The sequence below is a fragment of the Lycorma delicatula genome, chromosome 7 (assembly GCF_047948215.1).
Source record: "Lycorma delicatula isolate Av1 chromosome 7, ASM4794821v1, whole genome shotgun sequence".
Taxonomy (NCBI): Eukaryota; Metazoa; Arthropoda; class Insecta; order Hemiptera; family Fulgoridae; genus Lycorma; species Lycorma delicatula.
The window spans coordinates 135792327-135813204 of NC_134461.1; the positions used below are offsets into that span (position 1 = coordinate 135792327).

Here is a 20878-nt window from a genome sequence, read left to right on the forward strand (position 1 = left end):
CACACTTATAGGCCGGCAATAGATGGCAGCACATTTTCAGATAAAGATAATACATAAATTTTAATTATTCATATAGTTCCATAGTATTGGCTGGCCAAATATGTAGTATATTTTATATTTATCCTATTTAATTTTATTTTATTATAATTGACATCATATTTTTATATATTTAACTTTTAATTGCAATACTTTTACTTAATACTAATTAACATTTTCAAATTTCTTTTTAAAAATTATAAATTGAAAATTTTTAAATCTTGTATAATAAATTTTGTATATTTTAACATATTGACTGCCATGTGATTTTCTGTCACACTACTCTGTGGATAGGCCACGTGAACCAAAACTATATCACAGGCAATCTCTTTCACTAAGCCACAGATTCTTTTGCTAGCTCATTTCCCTGGGCCATAATTATTTTTTGTCATAAGTATTTCAACTTTATAATTTGTGACATTTTTAAGTAGTGTTTTGCATGTTAATCATTAAAAAGTTTAATTTTGCAACTAAAAAGGGGGGGGCCACCCACTTTTGGGTCACAATGAAATATAGTATTATCAACAAGAAATAACGCATAAAAAAAAATGAGTTTACTGGAATAAAAATTATGTCTGTAAAAATAATTATCATTTTACAGAATAAAAATCTATCTTTTGATTCAAAATTATGATTTTTTTTTAATGTTATTGCTCATTAATTTATCATACAATAAAGAAATTAATTTACTGTAACAAACATCATAATACTGTGTAAAAATAATAAACAATATACTGAGTAATACTAAATAAAAATAGTATAAAAATTAACAAAAAGTCTATTACTACATAATAAATAGGAAGGTTGTTAAGTCTTCTGTACTCAAATTATATTTTGTGTCCTTTCAGCATTATGAGTTTTGAAGAAAGTTTTTGCACACTTATTCGTTACACTGGTTACACTTACACTACACTTTATTGGTTTTCAAAATGGCTTCTTCTTGACCTAGGTTTATAACCAAATTTTTGTAACACAATTTGCACCGACTTCTAGTTGTTTTCAATAACTGATGTATTGTCACTGTTGTAGACGGTTGGACATTTATGACAGTATTACTATGCAGCCAATTGTTGAGAATACTTTCCCTAAAATCTGTAACAGATATTGGTTTTTGTAACTGATTTGTATAGCGACAGAGCTTGATGACAGCTGTGTTGAGTTGTAGGTCAAATGCAACCTTACAGTACCATTTTACACTCCATCTAAGACAACTGAAATGATAAGCGCATTTGGTCGGCCAAATCTATGAAAGCTTTGCCTTTATTATATTCTATTACTGCTTGAGACCTTTTTACTATCTTATTTCGTTTAATGTATGCTGTTATATTGTCAACATGTTTAGGAGATAAAATAATTACTTCACTTTTGTCTCACTATTTTAACACCATTACATTCTTACAGTCCATTGCTGCTACTGGTTCTCCTTTCCTTAACTGTTTGCTAACAACCTCTTTTGGATTATACTTCTGTTTTCTGCATAATGTTCTGACCAAATGAGCGTTACGTTTTATTAGTTCACGAGCTAGTGTGACTCGTGTACCAGTTGTTGATATAAATAGTCCGTCCAAAATTAAGTTAAGGTCCTTTCTTTCTTTTTCCTGTTTAGCCTCCAGTAATTACCTTTCAGATAATACTTAAGAGGACAAATGAGGATGATATGTATGAGTGTAAATGAAGTTTAGTCTTGTACAGCCTCGGTTCGACCATTCCAGAGATGTGTGATTAATTGAAACCCAACCACCAAAGAACACCGGTATCCACGATCTAGTATTCAAATCCATGTAAAAATAACAGACTTATTAGGACTTGGAACGCTGGAACTCTCAACTTCCAAATCAGCTGATTTGGGAAGACATGTTCACCGCTAGACCAACCCGGTGGGTTAAAGCACAACCTGCAAAGTCCAAAGTGGAAACACCGGTGTTAGGTGTAGCTTCTTTACCAGCATATACTTTGTAGGCAACTGTATAATGGTTTTTCACACAAAGTTTAAATACCTTAATGCAGTAACGATGAGACTTATTCTGTAGTATTGATAGAAAACCACATGCCCTCTGAATGGAATTATCTATGCACATAGATTCTTCAGAAATATAAGCATTTCTAAAACATTCAATAACCATGTCTATTAAATGTTGCACTTGCAGAGTCGATCTCCGGGTGGAGCAGCAGAATCATTCGAACAATGGAAATTAGATGATAATAGTTCATATCTGTTATGAGACATGAAATGAGACACTTTAGTATAAAACAATGAATTTTTCTTCCAATAGTGTGCAAAATAAGGTAATATCATTTCTAACCTCATTGTGATAGCAAGGAAACATTTCATTTCAGCAATGTCAGTGTCTACCCGTTTTAATATTCTAGTACTTGGCAAGATCTGTGTTGCTGCTTTTCGACTGTTTGCATAACGATTTGTCTCTGTAGATAAATGAAGTATTATTTTATTTGTAACAAAAAGTTCAAAGAAATTATTGTAACACAGCTGTGCATGTTTTCTAATATCTGGATTTATACCACATGAGTCATTAGGATTGGAAACAAAATTATTACTATTAGACTCACTAACAGGACCCCATGTAGAAGTAACACACCTCTATTAATAGTAACATCATGCCCACTATCACCTCCAGCTGGGTTTAGAATAGTTCAATTTGTTTCATCTTCAACAAATTCTGCCACACATTCACATGTTTCAACAGTTTCTGAAAATACTTCTCTAAATTTGGCCGATGCACTGGGTCTGCATTACTGTCATACATCATCACTGCTACACAATTCTGCTGATACTGTCAAAATTACCTTAGATAATATACCCATTTTTGTGTTGTTTTAACACAAAGTAAGGTTTTATATGATTCTAATGTACAAAAAATTATAATACTCACTAACAACAGAATTAAGGCTTTATGAAATAAAGTAAGAGATTAAGCCATATGATAATAATAAAACACAATGGTCACAACCCAGCAGAACCTCCTTTCCAATATCAACATCATAACCTATCTAGCAATATGTCATATGTTTGTAAATATTACATCGCCATTTGTATATAGACTATGAACAATAACAATGTTTCATTATATTTCTTAAATTGCAATAAACAAATTACATACAACATAAAAAAAACATATATATATATAGCAAACTATATCTGCATACAACATATTAATATTTCACGCAACATATGAGATACAGACTGGCTAACAACACTGAATCACTCTTAGAGGCCATGACTTTGTAAACTGTAAATAAAAATATGTGAATGTGAACTACTGTAGTGTCACATGACCTCCTAGTAAAGATATGCAAGTGTCCCAGTTTTGATTTATGCGGAGACAAGTTACTGTGAACCATTTATGAGTTGCATAGCCTCAAGTTAACTCATTTTATTTTGTTCAAAAATAGTTGTGGCCTGAGAGGATTTATCACAAAAAAATGCATGGCAGTCAACAAGTTATCATTTTGAGTGTAATATGTAATTTGGTAATAAACATTTTATATAGAAGAATTACAACTGATGATGTGGGTTGCCATGAAATTACTATTGTAGACATAATGAAAAAATAAGGTGTGTCACTTTAATTTTGTACTTGGGTGGATCAGGTTGAGTTATATGCAATAATTATTGGTACAGAGGTGATATGGGTCTTGAAAATATATATATTAGAAAAATTATTTTTCTAAAATCAGTCCTTTCAAGACCCTAATAATAATAAAAATATATACACTAATAATATAAATTCAAATATATATATTCAACTTATTCACCCAAGTGGATTAAATGGATATTTAATTGAATCATATATATTTGAATTTATACACACACACACACATATATATGTACACATGGGTGTATTGTTTAGGATCAGACATTGTAACTTGTTTCTAAAATAATGACTTTAACAAAAGTCAGATTGAGCCTCCAAGAGGTGCACCCGGATATATCTGGAATAAATGGAAGAAACTTGTCTGGTGAACTGATCTAAACGAACTTCACAGCTTCATTTATCATTGAATCACACCTCATTAACAATTCACCAGATCACAACTAGTGTTGTAACTTGGGACCTAGTCCCATCACAGGTGACCCCTTGACAATCAACTGTGAAAGATATTTTAAGGAATACTCCACCGGCTGAACCAAGCAACACCAGTTCAGAGAAGGCAGCATTAGAATATAGTGGGCTGCCCACTTAGAAGATAACTTGCAATTGGAAGCATTGTAACTCCCCAGCACTACACACACTAACATGAGAAATACAAAGTTCAAAACCAAACCAAATCACCTACATTTCCACACACAGTGTAAACAGGCTCAAGCAGACTGGTAAACTAAAAATAATAACTGGCCCGATGGACAAACATAAAATTCTCATCACGAGTCTACAGAAAATAATAAGTAACACTGACAAGGACGACATGGAATTTCAAGGATAAAGGTACATTTGGGAAAAAAGTGATGAAAAACGTCCCACAGTTTGGAACAGGATTTTTAGTCTACCTCAAAATAATAAAACTCCATACAAGAATTCAAGTCACAATCCCCAAGAATCTCAAAACTCAGCCTAAACGCATCTAATAAAATCTATACTAATAAACACCCATGCACACATTAATAATAAAAATAACTGTCCAAAGGACCGTAAAAAAACAGAAAAGTTCTGGGATTTACTCGTTGTGACTATAAATAACATCTCCAAAAACCATGTTAAACAATTAAAAAGAAACTTCAATGCTCAACTAGGCAGAGAAAGAAGATACTGCGTCATCATCAGAAAATGACCCTCCCCAAAAGAAAACAAAAACGGGCAGAAACTCGTCAATCTCTACAGAAACCACAACCTAATCTCAAAATTCACATTTCAAGAGGAAACCTGTAAAACCCCCCACTACACTAAAGGACAATGGCAACTAGACCATATATTCATGAACAAACACCACCACCACAAAGAGATCTACAATGTAAAATTACAAAAGTTAAAATTTAATTTACTCCCCAAAGAAAACAACAAAAACAAGATAAAGTATAAATTTGAAGATCTAGTCAACAACATTAAACAAATCGCAGAATTATCCGCAATAAAATTCTATAAAAAAAAAATCATCAAAGGTGGAACAGTGAATGTGTTGAAATAGTAGAGAAAAGGCATAAAGCATGGCTATTTCACCATTCTCAAAAATCAGAAACATCCTTCCAAATTCTAATAAAACAAAGAAAAGAAACTACCTGAACCCTAAGGAGAATAAAAAGACAACACCATAAAGACACACTGAAGTCAATAGAAGAATTCAATAATACACAGTCGAAAGACTACAACAAAACCTTCAAAGAACTCCAAAAATACCAAACCCCCAACCCTACTAATAAAGAATGAAAATGGTATACTGGGCCATGACAATAAAGAAAATGTAGAAATCCTCGCTAAATATTTCAACAAACTTTTAAATTGCAAAAAATTGACAAAACTCCTAAACTTCAACACAACCAGAAACATCAACCCTCCCACAATAAAAGAATTCTACCAAGCATTGGTGAGATGAAGAATTACAAAGCAGCGGGAGACGATCAGACTTTTGTAGATTTGGAAACTTGCAGAAAGATCAGCAAAAACTGTCCTTTATCAACAGCTTGTCAACATCTGGATCAAAGAACTACCAAAACACTGGATGACAGCCCTCATCCATCCACTACACAAAAAAGGGGACAAAACAGACCCTAACAATTACTGGAGAATCTCACTCCTTGACAAAACATACAAAATTCTTTCAAAAATCATCCTCAACAGGATCGGTTCACAACTAGAGAAACTACCAGGGAGGGAGGTTTCAGACCCTGGAGGAGCTGTCCAGACAGATCATGAGTCTCAAGCTAATAATGGATTACAACAATAAAAGAAATAGAGACATGGTGATAAAATTTGTAATTTCAAGAACGCTTATGACTGCATCCACAGAGAATCCCTACTAAAAATTATAAGACACCTCAAGATCACATACGAAATTAAAAAACATAAAATTGACCCTCACGAACATTAAGTCAAAGGCAAGATTCTGAGATGAGCTCTCCAAACCATTTGAGATCAAAACACAACTGCATCAAGGTGATGGAGTCTCACTGCTATTATTCAACTGTGTTCTAGAAACGGTAATGAGGGAATAGCTCAAAAACTACCCACCAAACGTAAAAACAGGCTGAAAAATCAAAACAAACTGTCTTAGTTTCAGTGACGACTTGGCACTGCTAGCAAACATCAACGAAGCTAAATCACAGATATTAGAACTTCAAAACATTGCAAATAAAATTAAAAAATATAGATAAAAGACACAAAATCTTGTTTTATGGCCCAAAAACAGACAAATTAAATATTATTCGAAAAGACAGAAATTATACCCCAAAAACCAACATAATTAAAAGAATTAAATACAAATGGTAATAAAATTAAAATAGCAACCCAATTTAAATACCTCTGAAAAATAACAACCTAAATGAAAAAGCCTTGATCCAAATAAGTAGAAACAAACTAACTAAAGCTCAAAAATTAACCTGGTACACTTACAATAAAAAATGCCTATCAATAAATGCAAACATAAGACACTACAACACAATTATAAAACCAGAAGCTACTTACACAGCAGTAACACTCTTCCACCTGAACGAACAATCAAAAACAGACAGACTGAGAAAATCGAAAGAAGAATTGGAAAATCTACATCAATAAAGAGAGGCAGCGGTGGACTGTGCCTGACAAAGTCATGTACAGAGTTAACACTCCATCACTGATACCATCTGTTAGAAGAGACTAGGATTCTTTGGACATATCATGTGGTTGCAAGATTCAAGACTTCAGGAACAGCTAGTACAGCCCAATCTCGACTCGAAAATCACCAAGAGAGGATGCAGTTGGATCAGAGAAATAAAGACAGGACCTGAAGGAAATTTGCCTTACACCAGAAAAAAACACAGATAAGTTAAAATTAAAAAAGAAAATCAAGAACAAAACCACTTGCCTCACACTCAAGAAAAAACTGACAACATGAACATTTTCAGTCCTAGAAAGGACACAAAGATTGGACGTATGAAAAAATATGGGAAGACCGTGAGCCCAAAACAGTCCCATCGAAGAGACTTGAATAATGGACTGACTAAAGTGATCCTAAGCAATCATAAAAGATAATAATAGTAATACATATATGTATTTTGAATGTGTAAACCCAATATGTGTTTATAATTTGACTAGTTTATATATTTAAGTGAAAGATTGTTTAGCTATAAAATTAGACATAAATTTTGAAAACCACTTTTAAATAGACAAACAGTTACATGCAAAGAAATTATTTTAATAAAAAATATACAGAGTGATTCAAACAACACAGCCATCTCTTGGGAGCTGATTCTATAGCTAAAAATAGGGGAAAAAGTTCACACAAACATACTCCTGAAAATGCTTTGTAGCAAGTTACAGCTAGCAAAAGATTTCGCCTGGATTTCAGTTCTCCCAGGGAAATAAAGACATCCTGAAATTCTAGGAAGGTAAATTAAGGGATGAATTAAATTTTTTCTTATAGTTTTCGACTTGAAAATATAAAAAAAAAAATGGGTTCCGGAACTGTACCAACATTAGGTTTAAAGATATCTTACGTAAAACGCAAAAATTGGGGGTAAAAAAATAGCATGTTTTTGGGTTTAACATAAGAAAACTTTGTTAAATGGTTAAGTTGTATTTTTTCAATTAGAAATGTACAAAATTTAATTCTGAATTGATTCAATTCAAAAATTTAATACTGGATATTGAAATTAACTATATTAAAAAATAAAACAGACTGAATTGTGAAAAAATACTTTAACAGCATGAAATAATTAATTTTGTCCATAGATTGGAAACAGCTTTTAACATAACATGTAATTTAACTTGGAACAATGGAAAAATGACATTAAAAATTAGTAAAGGCACTATTAATTACCTTCGAAGTTTCTCAAATTGGCTGGCCCCCGTTTTGTTCAATACGTGATTTCACTTGATGAATCCATTTTTTTCTACTGTGTCTCATAACATTAGCAGTATTGTTAATAGTTTACGTAGCCTCTTGTGTGATAATCTTTTTTGAATAACAATTGACTTCGTCTAACCGTATAGAAAAAGGTTTGATGGCATGAGGTCAGGAGATTGTGGTGGCTATTTCACTGTCTGTTTCAACCAAACAGTCTCATGTGGGTTTTCATTCGCCCGAATATGGGTGTTACAAAAATTTCTTATGAAGCACGATTCATCGGTTAACAGGATACGACAAAGGAGACTGCAATTTCATACCCATTTTCTAGTTAACCATCGGCAGAATATCTTCCATTTATAACTCTTATACTTGTAATAAGTCCCGCAGTAATATCTTATACCCGTGTTACATAGAACGGGTATAACTGTGCCTCATGAAGTGCCCGCCAGTATGCTTGATTGTGAAATATTTAAATACTATGATACAAGCTGGTGCTTAGAGTTTGGTGGTGATAATTTGTTCATTATTATGTTTTCTTGCATTTCGTTAACAGCCAATATCTAATCGTTTTACTATTGCTGTATATCTAATACATATTTGCATTGTCTCCCAATATGTATAAAGAAAATTTCACTAAATTTTGTAAAACTGTTTTCTGAATTGTACACAGATACCTTCATACAATACAAAAACCACCGTCAAGATTCATTCAAACAGTTTCAAAAAGTTGATCAGCTGATATTGCCAAACTATGAAAACAAATTAATTCATTCTGATAAAAGAGTAGTAAATAAATGAGCAGGTGTTATTTCCAACCTATGAACAAAATTAGTTATTTCATGCTGTTAAAATCATTTTTCACAATTCAGTCTGTTCTGTTTTTTAATAAAGTTAAATTTCAATATCCTGTATTCAATTTTTTAAGTAATTTACATGAATCATTTCAGAATTAAATTTTCTACATTTCTAACTGGAAAAAATACAACTTAATTAGCCATTTAATGTTATTTTCAGGTCAAAAACCATATAAAAAATTAAATTTGTCCCTTAATTTACCTTACCAGAATTTTACGAAGTCTTCATTTCCCCAGAGGAATCAAAATCCAGGTGAAATCTTTTGGTAGCTGTAACTTGCTAACTAAGTGTTTTCGAGCCATGTGTTTTCTAGCTATAGAATCAGCTCCTGAGAGAATGCCATATAGTTTTGAATCATTCTGTATATCAAAAATGAAGAATTAAAAAAATACAATTTGTAATAGATAATAAATCCTACTACTCATGGAAACCCATCGATAGCTCAAAAACTTTGTACAGTATTGTAAATATTTTCTGGCCATTTTACCATTATCAGTAAACATTTTATCTACAATAATTGCATAACTACTCTTTTACAATAACATATACAATTGATTTCACAATATTATGGAGCAGCAATTTCATGCTTTTGGGCCCTAAAATTTATTCTTTGATAAAACTAACCATTGGGTCTACTTCTTTGTTATCATCCTCTTATTTCATAAAATAAACCCAATATGTTTCTACAAATCAACCACTTTCTGTAAAACTTTAAAATATAAATTTGTTATGCAACACCTTTCATTCACTTGCAAATACAAAATATGATGCATGTTCAAAACGCAATGAGAATTTTTGTTCCTTGGAAAGAATTTTATTTATTCTTCTACATTAATGTTATCCCCTTCAAAATAGTCCCAATTAGATATCATACACTTATTCTAGGGCTTCTTCCAATCCCTGAAAACACTTTTGGAACTTGATCTTTGAAATAGTGTTTAGCTCTTTCAGCTGTTTGCTTTTAATCTCATCTATGTTTGTAAAACAATAGCCCTTTAAGGTTCTCTTTATTTTTGGAAATAGAAAAGAGTTACACAGGGCCACGTCTAGCGAATATAGCAACTGGGGTATCATTACAGTGTTGTTTTTGGCTAAAAATTGACAAACAAGCAATGAAGTGTGAGGAGGAGCATTATCGTGGTGCAAAAGCCATGAATTTTCACCACAAATCCAGGCGTTATTTTTAATTGCTTCACGCAAACAGTGTTGAACTTGTAGGTAATACTCAATATATATATATATATATATATATACAGTGGTTTTATTATTAAAAGTAAGTGTGCGTGCATATTTGTGCCATTAAATGTAACAATTGTAAGCAACCTGACACTACTTATTGTACTAAAAACAGCACAATTTCCATGCCAGGATTACTAGGAAAAGTGAAGACTGAAACACTGCAATTAACAAGTATAATTTTATATGCATACTTTATACGTAATATGTGCAATAATCTTTTAATGTATATACCGGTGATTCTCAAACTGTGTACCGCTGCACCCTGGGGAGCCGCAAAATATTGTAAGAGCTTTATAATTAATTGAACCAAGACATTTAATGTTAATAAAGTAAAAAAATAATGAAGATGCATGAGTTTTATTTATTTTTATCTCTTACTTACGAGTAGTCATACTTTTACTTATGGTAGGGCACCATGGAAAAATTTCAGTTGAAAAAGGGTGCTGCAACTCAGAAACGTTTGGGTACCACTGGTATATACTTTAAAATAGGTTTTTTTTAACTCGCATTTATTTTTGTTCATATTTTGATTCTGTTAAAAGTTATGAAATACAACTATTAATAGGAAATATCAATAAACTTGATTTATTATGTTATTTACATCACTGGTACTGAGAAATCAGAATGAACTTGCTATACTAAAAAAAATTTATTTAGATTATTTTACATTATATTGTACATACAAATAACAGTTTTTATCAATTATTTAATATATAAAGGCAATATAAAAATAAGACAATATGAATGGTATGCACAAAATCGTCTTCACAATAAGAAAAAGTTATTCTAACTTTTTCTTTAACTTTTATAGTTAACAATAAATAAATACATTTTTATATATATATATATATATATATATATATTTTTATAAACATTTTTTTTATAGCTAATTATAACTTTTTCTTAACTTTTCAAAGAAACAAATAAATTAGATAATTTTGAAGTATTGATTCAAGTCATTTAACTGCACAGCTTTTATAGATAATACTGGGTGTCAAAAACCCACATAATTTCAATAAGCACATTTGAAAAAAAAATTGTATAACAGATTTCTTTGAGCATTTTTAACTTTTCTGCTAACGTTATAGTATATCAAGAATATTTCAGGTGTTAATGCATCAAAAAAATACACATATAACTGATTCACTAACTACAGCTCAGAAAATAGGAAAAATGGGAAATTCGACCTTTTTTCGAAATTAAGTATTTTGATTAAATGATTGTAATCTCAATCTTTTAACCGATCTCTTTCAAGTTTTATTTATATAGATTCTACAGAAAATATGTTTAATCAAATACTTGTGACACATATAGGAAACTACAAAGAAAATATTTAAAGCTACATATTCGTTAAAAGATATCATTAACAAGATTTATTTATATAATCTTCATGATTGCAATAATTCATATACTGTGATTTTCATCACCTGTACAATAGATGAAAAAAAAATAAATTATTTTACTTAAGCAATCATGAAACAAACCAAATTTAAAAACAAAAGTTTTCTGCTCACAACAGAACAATCAAGATACCTTTTAATAATAACTGGTCTGTTTTCACACAGAAATTTTAGTTCTAAGTTGTTTGTGTTGCTGGTGGTTTTTCAAATTGTGTTATATATATATATATTTCATACTGTTAATGTTTATGAGGTTTTTTTTTTGTTCTGGTTTAGGTGTTTATTTTATAATTTCTGGTTGGTAAAAGCACGTACTAAAACATATATTATTCAAGAAAGAAATGTCTATTTTAATAACATTAACCAACCAAAGGATCAAACATTTTGTAACAATTTCATTAACTAACATATTTCAAAAACCAAGCCACATTTTAAATTCAATTTTAATAGTATGGATTATACAGAACATAGAACATCAATAAATTGCAATTCAAATGTAATGGACTATTTATTTACTAAATCTTATATACATAGTCTACTAATTGAAGACGATGTATATGAAATTTAGTAAATAGTCCATTACGTTTGAATTGCAGTTTATTGATATATGTTTTGTATAATTCACAGTATTCAAATTGAATTTAAAATGTGGCCTGGTTTTTGGAATATGTTAGTTAATGAAACTGTTACAAAATGTTTGATACTTGGTTGTTAATGTTATTAATATAGTCATGTGTTTTTTGAATAAATATCTGTTTTAGAACTTGCATTGCATCAACCACCTCATAAACATTAACAGTATGATTTGTAACAAACCAAGACCATCAAGTTCAGTTGGAATCATAATAAAATAACAATAACACTAAATTTGTTTAGTTCGTCTTTAAAAAAATAAAAAAACCATGATTTTTCATAACTCCAGCCACCTTACATAACAAAATCTTCGTTTATCGCCAGTTGCTGAATGAGTTTCCTCTACAACAAACAAACAAACAAATTTAAACATCGATCACTTAAAAGAACCTGAATTGTGCTATGTAATATTCTCATTTTGCTTTTATTTATATACATATACACACCTCATAAAATATTTTAAAATATATTATATTTATGAAATATTATATTTCATAAACTAATAAAAAATAACTACAAATATTTTCAGAGTAATATTTACTCGATATTATTTTTTCTGATGTATTTTGTGTACCACTGGGTGCTTGTAAATCTTAATGGTTGCAGACAAACTACTAGGACGATCAACTTAGGGTGAACAAAAAGATGGAGGGGTCATCACTGCCCAAGAATCAAATACAAAAAGGAAAGGAAATAAAATTTTATTGAAAAAAAAAGATTTATCTCTTAAGAAAACAAATGAAACGTTAGGGTGATGCTCAAGTCTACACACAAATTTTTATTTAGAAATAATTTATTACTATGAAAATGGAATTGCAAGGGTCTTAATGAAAATAGCTAAAAAAACTGAAACATAAGTATATATTTTTATACATACTGACCACTGTGTTAAAATGTTATATTACATGAAATATAAACCACCAAAACACAATAATTAGATTTAAATTTATCATTCCAGTACTGAACAGCAAAATTTACATGTACACTTGTAATATTATTCAAAATTTAAAAATATAAAATAATATTTCAAATAAAAGAATGCATTTTAATGCAATAGATATAGAATTTAATACAAACTGAAGATGCAGGATACCACGAAAACTAGTTATTAGAAATTAACATGGTAAACTTATCTTATCTAATTACTGTGCTTTGGTGGATTTCATATAATATTAAATGTATATAAAGTAATTTAAAAAATTTATACCTAAAAAAATCTGATGTGGACACTACACGACTTCCTTGTACGCCTATTAAATTATATATACACATTTTTTTAAAATGAAAAGTATATAAAAATTTTATTTCATTAATAACTTCTGATTTTTTTTTAAATTTTATTATTGAATTATTATTTATTGTAAATTTTTTTTACAATAAATAATAAAAATTATATAATTATAAAAATAATTAAAATAAATAAAATTATAGATAAATTAAAATTATAATAATAATAATAATCAATAAATCAATATATCTAAATTAAAAAAAAAGAAAATGAAATCGGATTCGAATCGATGAGCCTTTCCCTGCTAAGATTTAAATATTTCATTTATTAAAATTTAATGAAAAATAAATTTAACCGATGAAAATAAGTACCAATTATGATAACAGCATTGAAAAGCTTTCAATAAGGGCTATTACTGCAGTTAAGAAAAAGTCCAAAATCCAATTTTTTGGATTTTGGGCTTTTTTTGACACTTTTGGTCCAGTTGATTGCAATCGAAAGGGGAGGTGCACAACTAAATTTTACAAAAATCCTAAATCCAGAATTTATTAAACATCCTATGGCTAATTGTTTTTAAGTTATGCAAGATACATAAATATTATGTACAGACGTCATGCCAAAACTAGTCAAAATGGATACTTCCATTGAAATCTGAAAACCGAAATTTTTCATGATCACAATACTTGCTTTACTTCATACAAGGAACCAAAAATAAAAGAGATTAAGGTAGAAGTGAAGATGATTTATACCTTAACTTAAAAGCAATAGGCAGAAAGACAAAATAACAAGCAATAAAGAAAAACACTGTAAATGATCGATGTTTAAAAAAAAAATTAGCAAAAACAAACTAGAACATAACAAAAGTATAAAACATCCTATTAACACAATAAATATTAATAAAAGATAGTTCAAACATAAAGTTTATACATACAAACTATATGGGATGTCCCGGCAAGTATTCGCTGAACTTCAGCAAACAATTTCGTATTGATATGTCTTATTTTGCTTTGTTTTCCTTCTGGACACCAATTTCTGATTTTCAACAAAATATTATTTCTCAGGAACAGGTAAACCTACTTTAATTAAATTTGGCAAATCTAAGACTAGCAGCATCTTGTTCTACAAAATAAAAAAAATTTTGAAAACATCACTTTCCAAAATTTAATAATGGCAGCCATATTAATTTTTTAATTGTAATGTAAGCTGATAATTTTTTAAAATTTATTATTATTATTTGTTATTAATAATCTTTATTACATTTAGTGGTAGAAATAAATACAGACAAACAATTTTCAGTTTGCATTACACAGTGTACAAGCGTACTTCCAGCTTAATTACCTGTGATAATTTAATTGTTTATTAAAACTGATTTTTACAAATGAGGTTCATTTTGTTCAAAATAAAATGCTTAATAAATTTTGTAATAAGATATTACAAAATAACTATATGTTTGTAAACAGATATTTATTTACAAATGAAAAATTAATAATAAATACAAATTTAATGTTGATATTTTTTGTAAATAAATAATTACAGAAATATTGAAGATTGAAAAATTAAGATAGTCGCTGCCATTTTGAAATTTTTGTAGGTGAGGTTTTCAAAATGTTTATTATGTAGAATAATACACAATTTCCCCTCTATGAATCATGAGACCTTGCCGTTGGTGAAGGAGCTTGAGTGCTCAGTGATACAGAGTAGCTGGACCGAAGGTGCAACCATATCGGAGAGGTATCTGTTGAGAGCCAGACTAAGGAATGATTCCTGAAAGAGGGCAGCAGCTCTTTCATAGTTGTTAAGGGCGTAAGTCAGGATAACTTAAACGGCCATATCAACATCACCCAGTCCTGCGCAGCTGAAAGCAATGGAAAACTACAGCTGCTTTTTTTCCAAGAAAATGTAGCTCTCTGGATTTTCATATAGCAATGAAGGAGGCGCATCCTTGGTAAAATATTCCAGAGGTAAACTAGACCCCGTTCGGATCTCCGGGTGGGGACTACTAAGGAGGGGGTCACCAGAAAATTAAAAAATAACATTCTACGAGTCAGAGCGTGGAATGTTAGAAGTTTAAAAAAGGTTGAAAGGTTAGAAAATTTAAAAAGGGAAATGGATAGGATGATTGTAGATGTAGGAATTAGTGAGGTTCAGTGGGAAGAGGAAAACGACTTTTGGTCAGGTGATTTTAGAATTAACTCAGCTTCAAATAATGGGCAGGCAGGAGTAGGTTTCGTAATGAACAAGAAAATAGGGAAGAGAGTAGAGTAGTTCAAAATGAATAGCAATCATTATAATAAGGATAAAATCTAAACCTAAAAAGACAACAATTGTTAACATCTATATGCCTACAAGCACCCATGGTGATGATGATGACGAAGAGTGTGTGTATGAAGCAATTAAACACATAAAAGGTGATGAATAATAGTTTGGGATTGGAATGCAAGCATTGGAAAAGCAAGGAAGGAAATATAGTGGGTGAATACGGGCTGGGCAAAAGGAATGAAAGAGGTGATCGACTTATATAGTTTTGCACAAAGTATTAGTAATTGCCAACACCCAATTTAAAAATCATAATAGAAGAATATACACTTGGAAAAAGTCAGACGATACTGCAAGGTATCAGATAGGTTATATCATGGTTAAGCAAAGACCCTGGAGCACACATTGATGATAATGAAATGTAGATTAGGGTTTAAAAACCTGAAGAAAAGGTGTCAGATGAATCGGTGGAATTTAGAGAAGCTTGAGGAAGAGGAGGTAAAGAAGATTTTTGAGGAGGACATCGCAAGAGGTCTGAGAAAAAAAGATAAGATAGAAAATATAGAAGAAGAATGGGACAATGTTTAAAAGGAAATTCTTAAATCAGCAGAAGTTATATATATATATATATTTCAGACGATATATTGCATCTGATGGATGAACGTAGAAAATATAAGAATGCTAGTGATAAAGAAAGTAAAAGGAACTATCAACAATTAAGAAATACTATAAACAGGAAGTGCAAACTAGCGAAAGAAGAGTGGATTAAAGAAAAGAGTTCAGAAGTGGAAAGAGAAATGAACATTGGTAAAATGACAGAGCATACAGGAAAGTTAAGGAAAATTTTGTGGTACGTAAATAAAATCTGATAATGTGTTGCTAGGTGGGTGGAATATATTGAAGAGCTATAAGGAGGAAATGAATTAGAAAATGGTGTTGTAGAGAAAGAAGAAGATGAAATGGGAGAAACAATACTGAGATCTGAATTTAAGAGAGCAGTAAAAAATTTGAATGGCACAAAGGCTCCTGGAATAGACGAAATACCTTAGAATTACTGCGCAGTGCAGGTGAGGAAGCGAACCCATCGGGTTGGTCTAGTGGTGAACGCGTCTTCCCAAATCAGCTGATTTGGAAGTCGAGAGTTCCACCGTTCAAGTCCTAGTAAAGCCAGTTATTTTTACACGAACTTGAATACTAGATCGTGGATACCGGTGTTCTTTGGTGGTTGGGTTTCAATTAACCACACATCTCAGAAATGGTCGAACTGAGAATGTACAAGACTAACATTTCATTTACACTCATACATATCATCCTCTGAAGTATTATCTGAACAGTAGTTACCGGAGGCTTAAACAGGAAAAAGAAAAGAAAGGTGAGGAAGTGATTGATAAATTATACAAACTGGTGTGTAATATTTATAAAAAAGGGGAAGTTCTGTCAGACTTCAAAAAAAGTGTTATAGTCATGATACCAAAGAAAGCACAAGCAGATAAATTTGAAGAATACAGAACAATTAGCTTAACTAACTATGCATCAAAAATCTTAACTAAAATTCTGTACAGAAGAATTGAGAGGAGAGTGGAAGAAGTGTTAGGAAAAGACAAATTTGATTTCAGGAAAAGTATAGGAACAAGGGAAGCAATTTTAGGCCTCAGATTAATAGTAGAAGGAAGATTAAAGAAAAACAAACCAACATACTTGGCGTTTTTAGACCTAGAAAAGGTATAGGATAACGTAGACTGGAATAAAATGTTCAGAATTTAAAAAAAATTAGGGTTCAAATACCGAGATAGAAGAACAATTGCTAACATGTACAGGAACCAAACAGCAACAGTAATAATTGAAGAACATAAGAAAGAAGCCATAATAAGAAGGGAGTCCGACAAGGATGTTCCCTATCTCTGTTACTTTTTAATCTTTACATAGAACTAACAGTTAATGATGTTAAAGAACAATTTAGATTCGGAGTAACAGTACAAGGTGAAAAAATAAAGATGCTACAATTTGCTGATGATGTAGTAATTCTAGCTGAGAGTAAAAAGGATTTAGAAGAAACAATGAATGGCATGGATGAAGTCCTACGCAAGAACTATCGCATGAAAATAAACAAGAAGAAAACAAAAGTAATGAAATGTAGTAGAAATAACAAAGATGGACCATTGAATGTGAAAATAGGAGGAGAAAAGATTATGGAGGTAGAAGAATTTTGTTATTTGGGAAGTAGAATTACTAAGGATGGACGAAACAGGAGTGATATAAAATGCCGAATAGCACAGGCGAAACGAGCCTTTAGTCAGAAGTATAATTTGTTTACATCAAAAATTAATTTTTGGCAAATAGATGAAGAAAGAAGCATTTGGAAAAAATATAGCTAAACGAAAAGACAGACTTATAGGCCACATATTAAGGCATCCTGGATGGAAGGACAGATAGAAGGAAAAAATTGTGTAGGCTGGCCACGTTTGGAATATGTAAAACAAATTGTTAGGGATGTAGGATGTAGGGGTTATACCAAAATGAAACGACTAGCACTAGGTAGGGAGTCTTGGAGAGTTGCATCAAACCAGTCAAATGACTGGACAAAAAAAAAATACACTATTCTTAGATTTGCCAAATGTAATTAAAGTAGGTTCACCCATTCCTGAGAAATAATATTTTTTTGAAAATTACAAAATGGCATCTAGAATGAAAATAAAACAAAATAGTACTTATGTTGATATGAACTTTTTTTTTGCTCATTTTGGTGTCCTGAATTAGTTCCTGAAGTTTGGCAAATACGTCCCAGAACATCCAGTATATTTATCATGTCACTGTCCATACCATACAACAATAGGTGTAAGTATGGTGTTACACCATAAAACAGGTATAACGTACAAGGAAAGTTAAGTTGCCGACTTACAGAATCATAAAATTTGAGAATGAAAGAAAATAGTGAATGATGGATTATATGAAAATTTTGTTGTAGTTTGCCATGAATCAGAAATTTATGTTTCAAAATAGTCTGCCCTTACCTGAACATACTCATAGTGTCACGAAACTGTGCAGCAGATAAAACAAGAACTCAGCATGCACAAGTTACATTTCAGTAATTTAGGCTAAATCAGAAATTCTGTCACTCCCACATGCAAGTACAATTATTATTTTATGTGTATAATAATGTTCTGTAAGCTAATACTTGTCTGGAGCCATGACATGATGATATGCGATTAAACATTTTGTTGATTATTTGTTATCGATACAAAGAGTCAACAAAATTTCTAATTGCTTAAAACATCATTTGCAATGCTTCACACTATTCTTCAGTTCAGTGAAAGAAGGTATTTCAGTCTGTGTTATCATGTTATACCATACGGTACGATACAGTTTTATTTTCATTAATTCTAATTTACCCTATGTTTTTGTGGCAAGTGGGTTTTAATAATGAGCGATTCTGTTGTGAAACATAAATCCTTTAGCTCCAAAAACAAAAAATAATCAGCAACATATGTACAGCCTTAAAACAAGATAATGCTGAAACTGCAGGCAGAGACACTGCTCGGAAAGCAAGTAGTGCAACAGTTGTTAGCAAAAAAACAATTTTTAATATAATAAAACAATACAAAATTGATAATAAACATGTTAGCCCTAAAAAGACTCGAAAGCATGTGAAAATGAATGAAAAGTAGGGAAATTTTACTAAAACCGCTTTCAGAAAAAATTCATTCCTAACAAAATATTAAATGCCATGAATACCAATTCTGAACTGCCAAATTTTTCTAGAAGTACATCATCTTTTAAAATCAATGAATTTTAGTTTCACGTCCAGAAAAAATTTTTCATCAATTGAATGCAAAGATATTATTTCATGACATAGAGAATACGTACGAGAAATTAGGCAATTATGTGAAGAGGGTAAGGCGATTTATTAACTAGACAAAACTTTAGTTAATGCAGTACATGTATGGAAAAGGTATAGGTGAATAAAGAGCAAAAAAGATATGCTTTTATGAAAGGTTTGTCAAACGGTGTGAAAACCCTGGCTGGAAAAGGTAAACGATTAATAGTAACCCACACAGGAAGTGAAAATTGGTTTTTGAATGGTGGTTTATGGATATTTGAATCCAGGTCTTCCCAAGAGTATTATAAATGAACTGTGACAATTTTATGCAACGGTTTAAAAAGGTTTTAGAAATTGTTGCTGAAGGATCTGTCATAGTAATGGATAATGTGCAATACCATCACCTGAAAACTGAAAAAATTCAGTTTTAATTGAAAGATAAATAAAATTAGTTAAACAAAAATATATTCATTATAAAGTAGATTTAATTTAAAAAACTGTGTCGTGTTGTGTCTTCCTCCATACCGTTGCAATTTTAATCTGACAGAAGTGATACGGGCAAAGTCAAGGGCTACAGTGTTATTTTCGTAACGCTGTTAATGAAAATAAAACTTATAAAACTGTATTGCACCATATGGAGTAGCACAATACCACAGATTGAAATACTTTATTTCACCGAAATGAATAAAAATAATAGTGTGAAGCATTACAAATGTCGTTATCGTTATTAAACATTGATAACAAAGACACAACAAATTTTTATTGCTTATCATTGGCATGCCATGGCACCAGACAACAAGTGAGCTTACATAAGTGATGTAAAGAATCTATTGATAGAAGGCATTAATAGAGTAAATACAAATCTTTGGAAAAATTGTATTCAATATGTAATTAAAAAAGGAAAAAACATGGAAAGCGAAAAGTTTGTGTGAAAATATTATTGAAGATATTGTGATAAATTTAGGAAAAGATGACAATAGTTCAACAGACAGCAACTTATCAGGTATTGAAGAAATACATTGAGAAAATAATTTTTTTTTCTGCTTTGCTTGATAAGATTTTAATATAGCAGTTATGTACTTACATAACTGTAATACTTAAGAAAGTATCATTTTATCACAATTTTCTAATTTTTGTATTGTTAAGTTATTTTTAGTTCAGTGTTTGACGGTAAAAATAGAGTATTACCTCAGAATTCTTTTGGACATCGATTTCATTAAAATTTGTATTTAAGCTTATCTAACCCTCTGCTTCAAAAGTTATATGTTCCTGATGTATGCTTTTTGTTTTTTGGGGGTGAAAACTACCCCGTGTTAAAAAATTCAAAAACCTAGATTTAAACATTTCATAGATTGAAAACATCATGTTTCAATATATATATAAAATTCTTTTATGTTATGATTTTACTACGTTTCA

General features: G+C 30.7%; 1 protein-coding gene across 4 annotated transcripts in view; it reads right to left on the reverse strand.

The window, feature by feature from the left end:
- Positions 1-10762: 10762 nt before the first annotated feature.
- The window catches only part of LOC142327260 (uncharacterized), a 170309-nt gene continuing 160193 nt past the window's right edge, over positions 10763-20878 (reverse strand). For 3 of the 4 annotated variants that reach the window (XM_075370119.1, XM_075370117.1, XM_075370120.1), the window contains one exon: positions 10763-12503. In XM_075370119.1, coding sequence (XP_075226234.1) covers positions 12476-12503 — 28 coding nt within the window. In that variant the 3' untranslated portion in view covers positions 10763-12475. Of the gene's footprint in view, positions 12504-14361; positions 14509-20878 lie in introns of those variants that run through there. The other variant, XM_075370118.1, reaches the window with a different exon arrangement.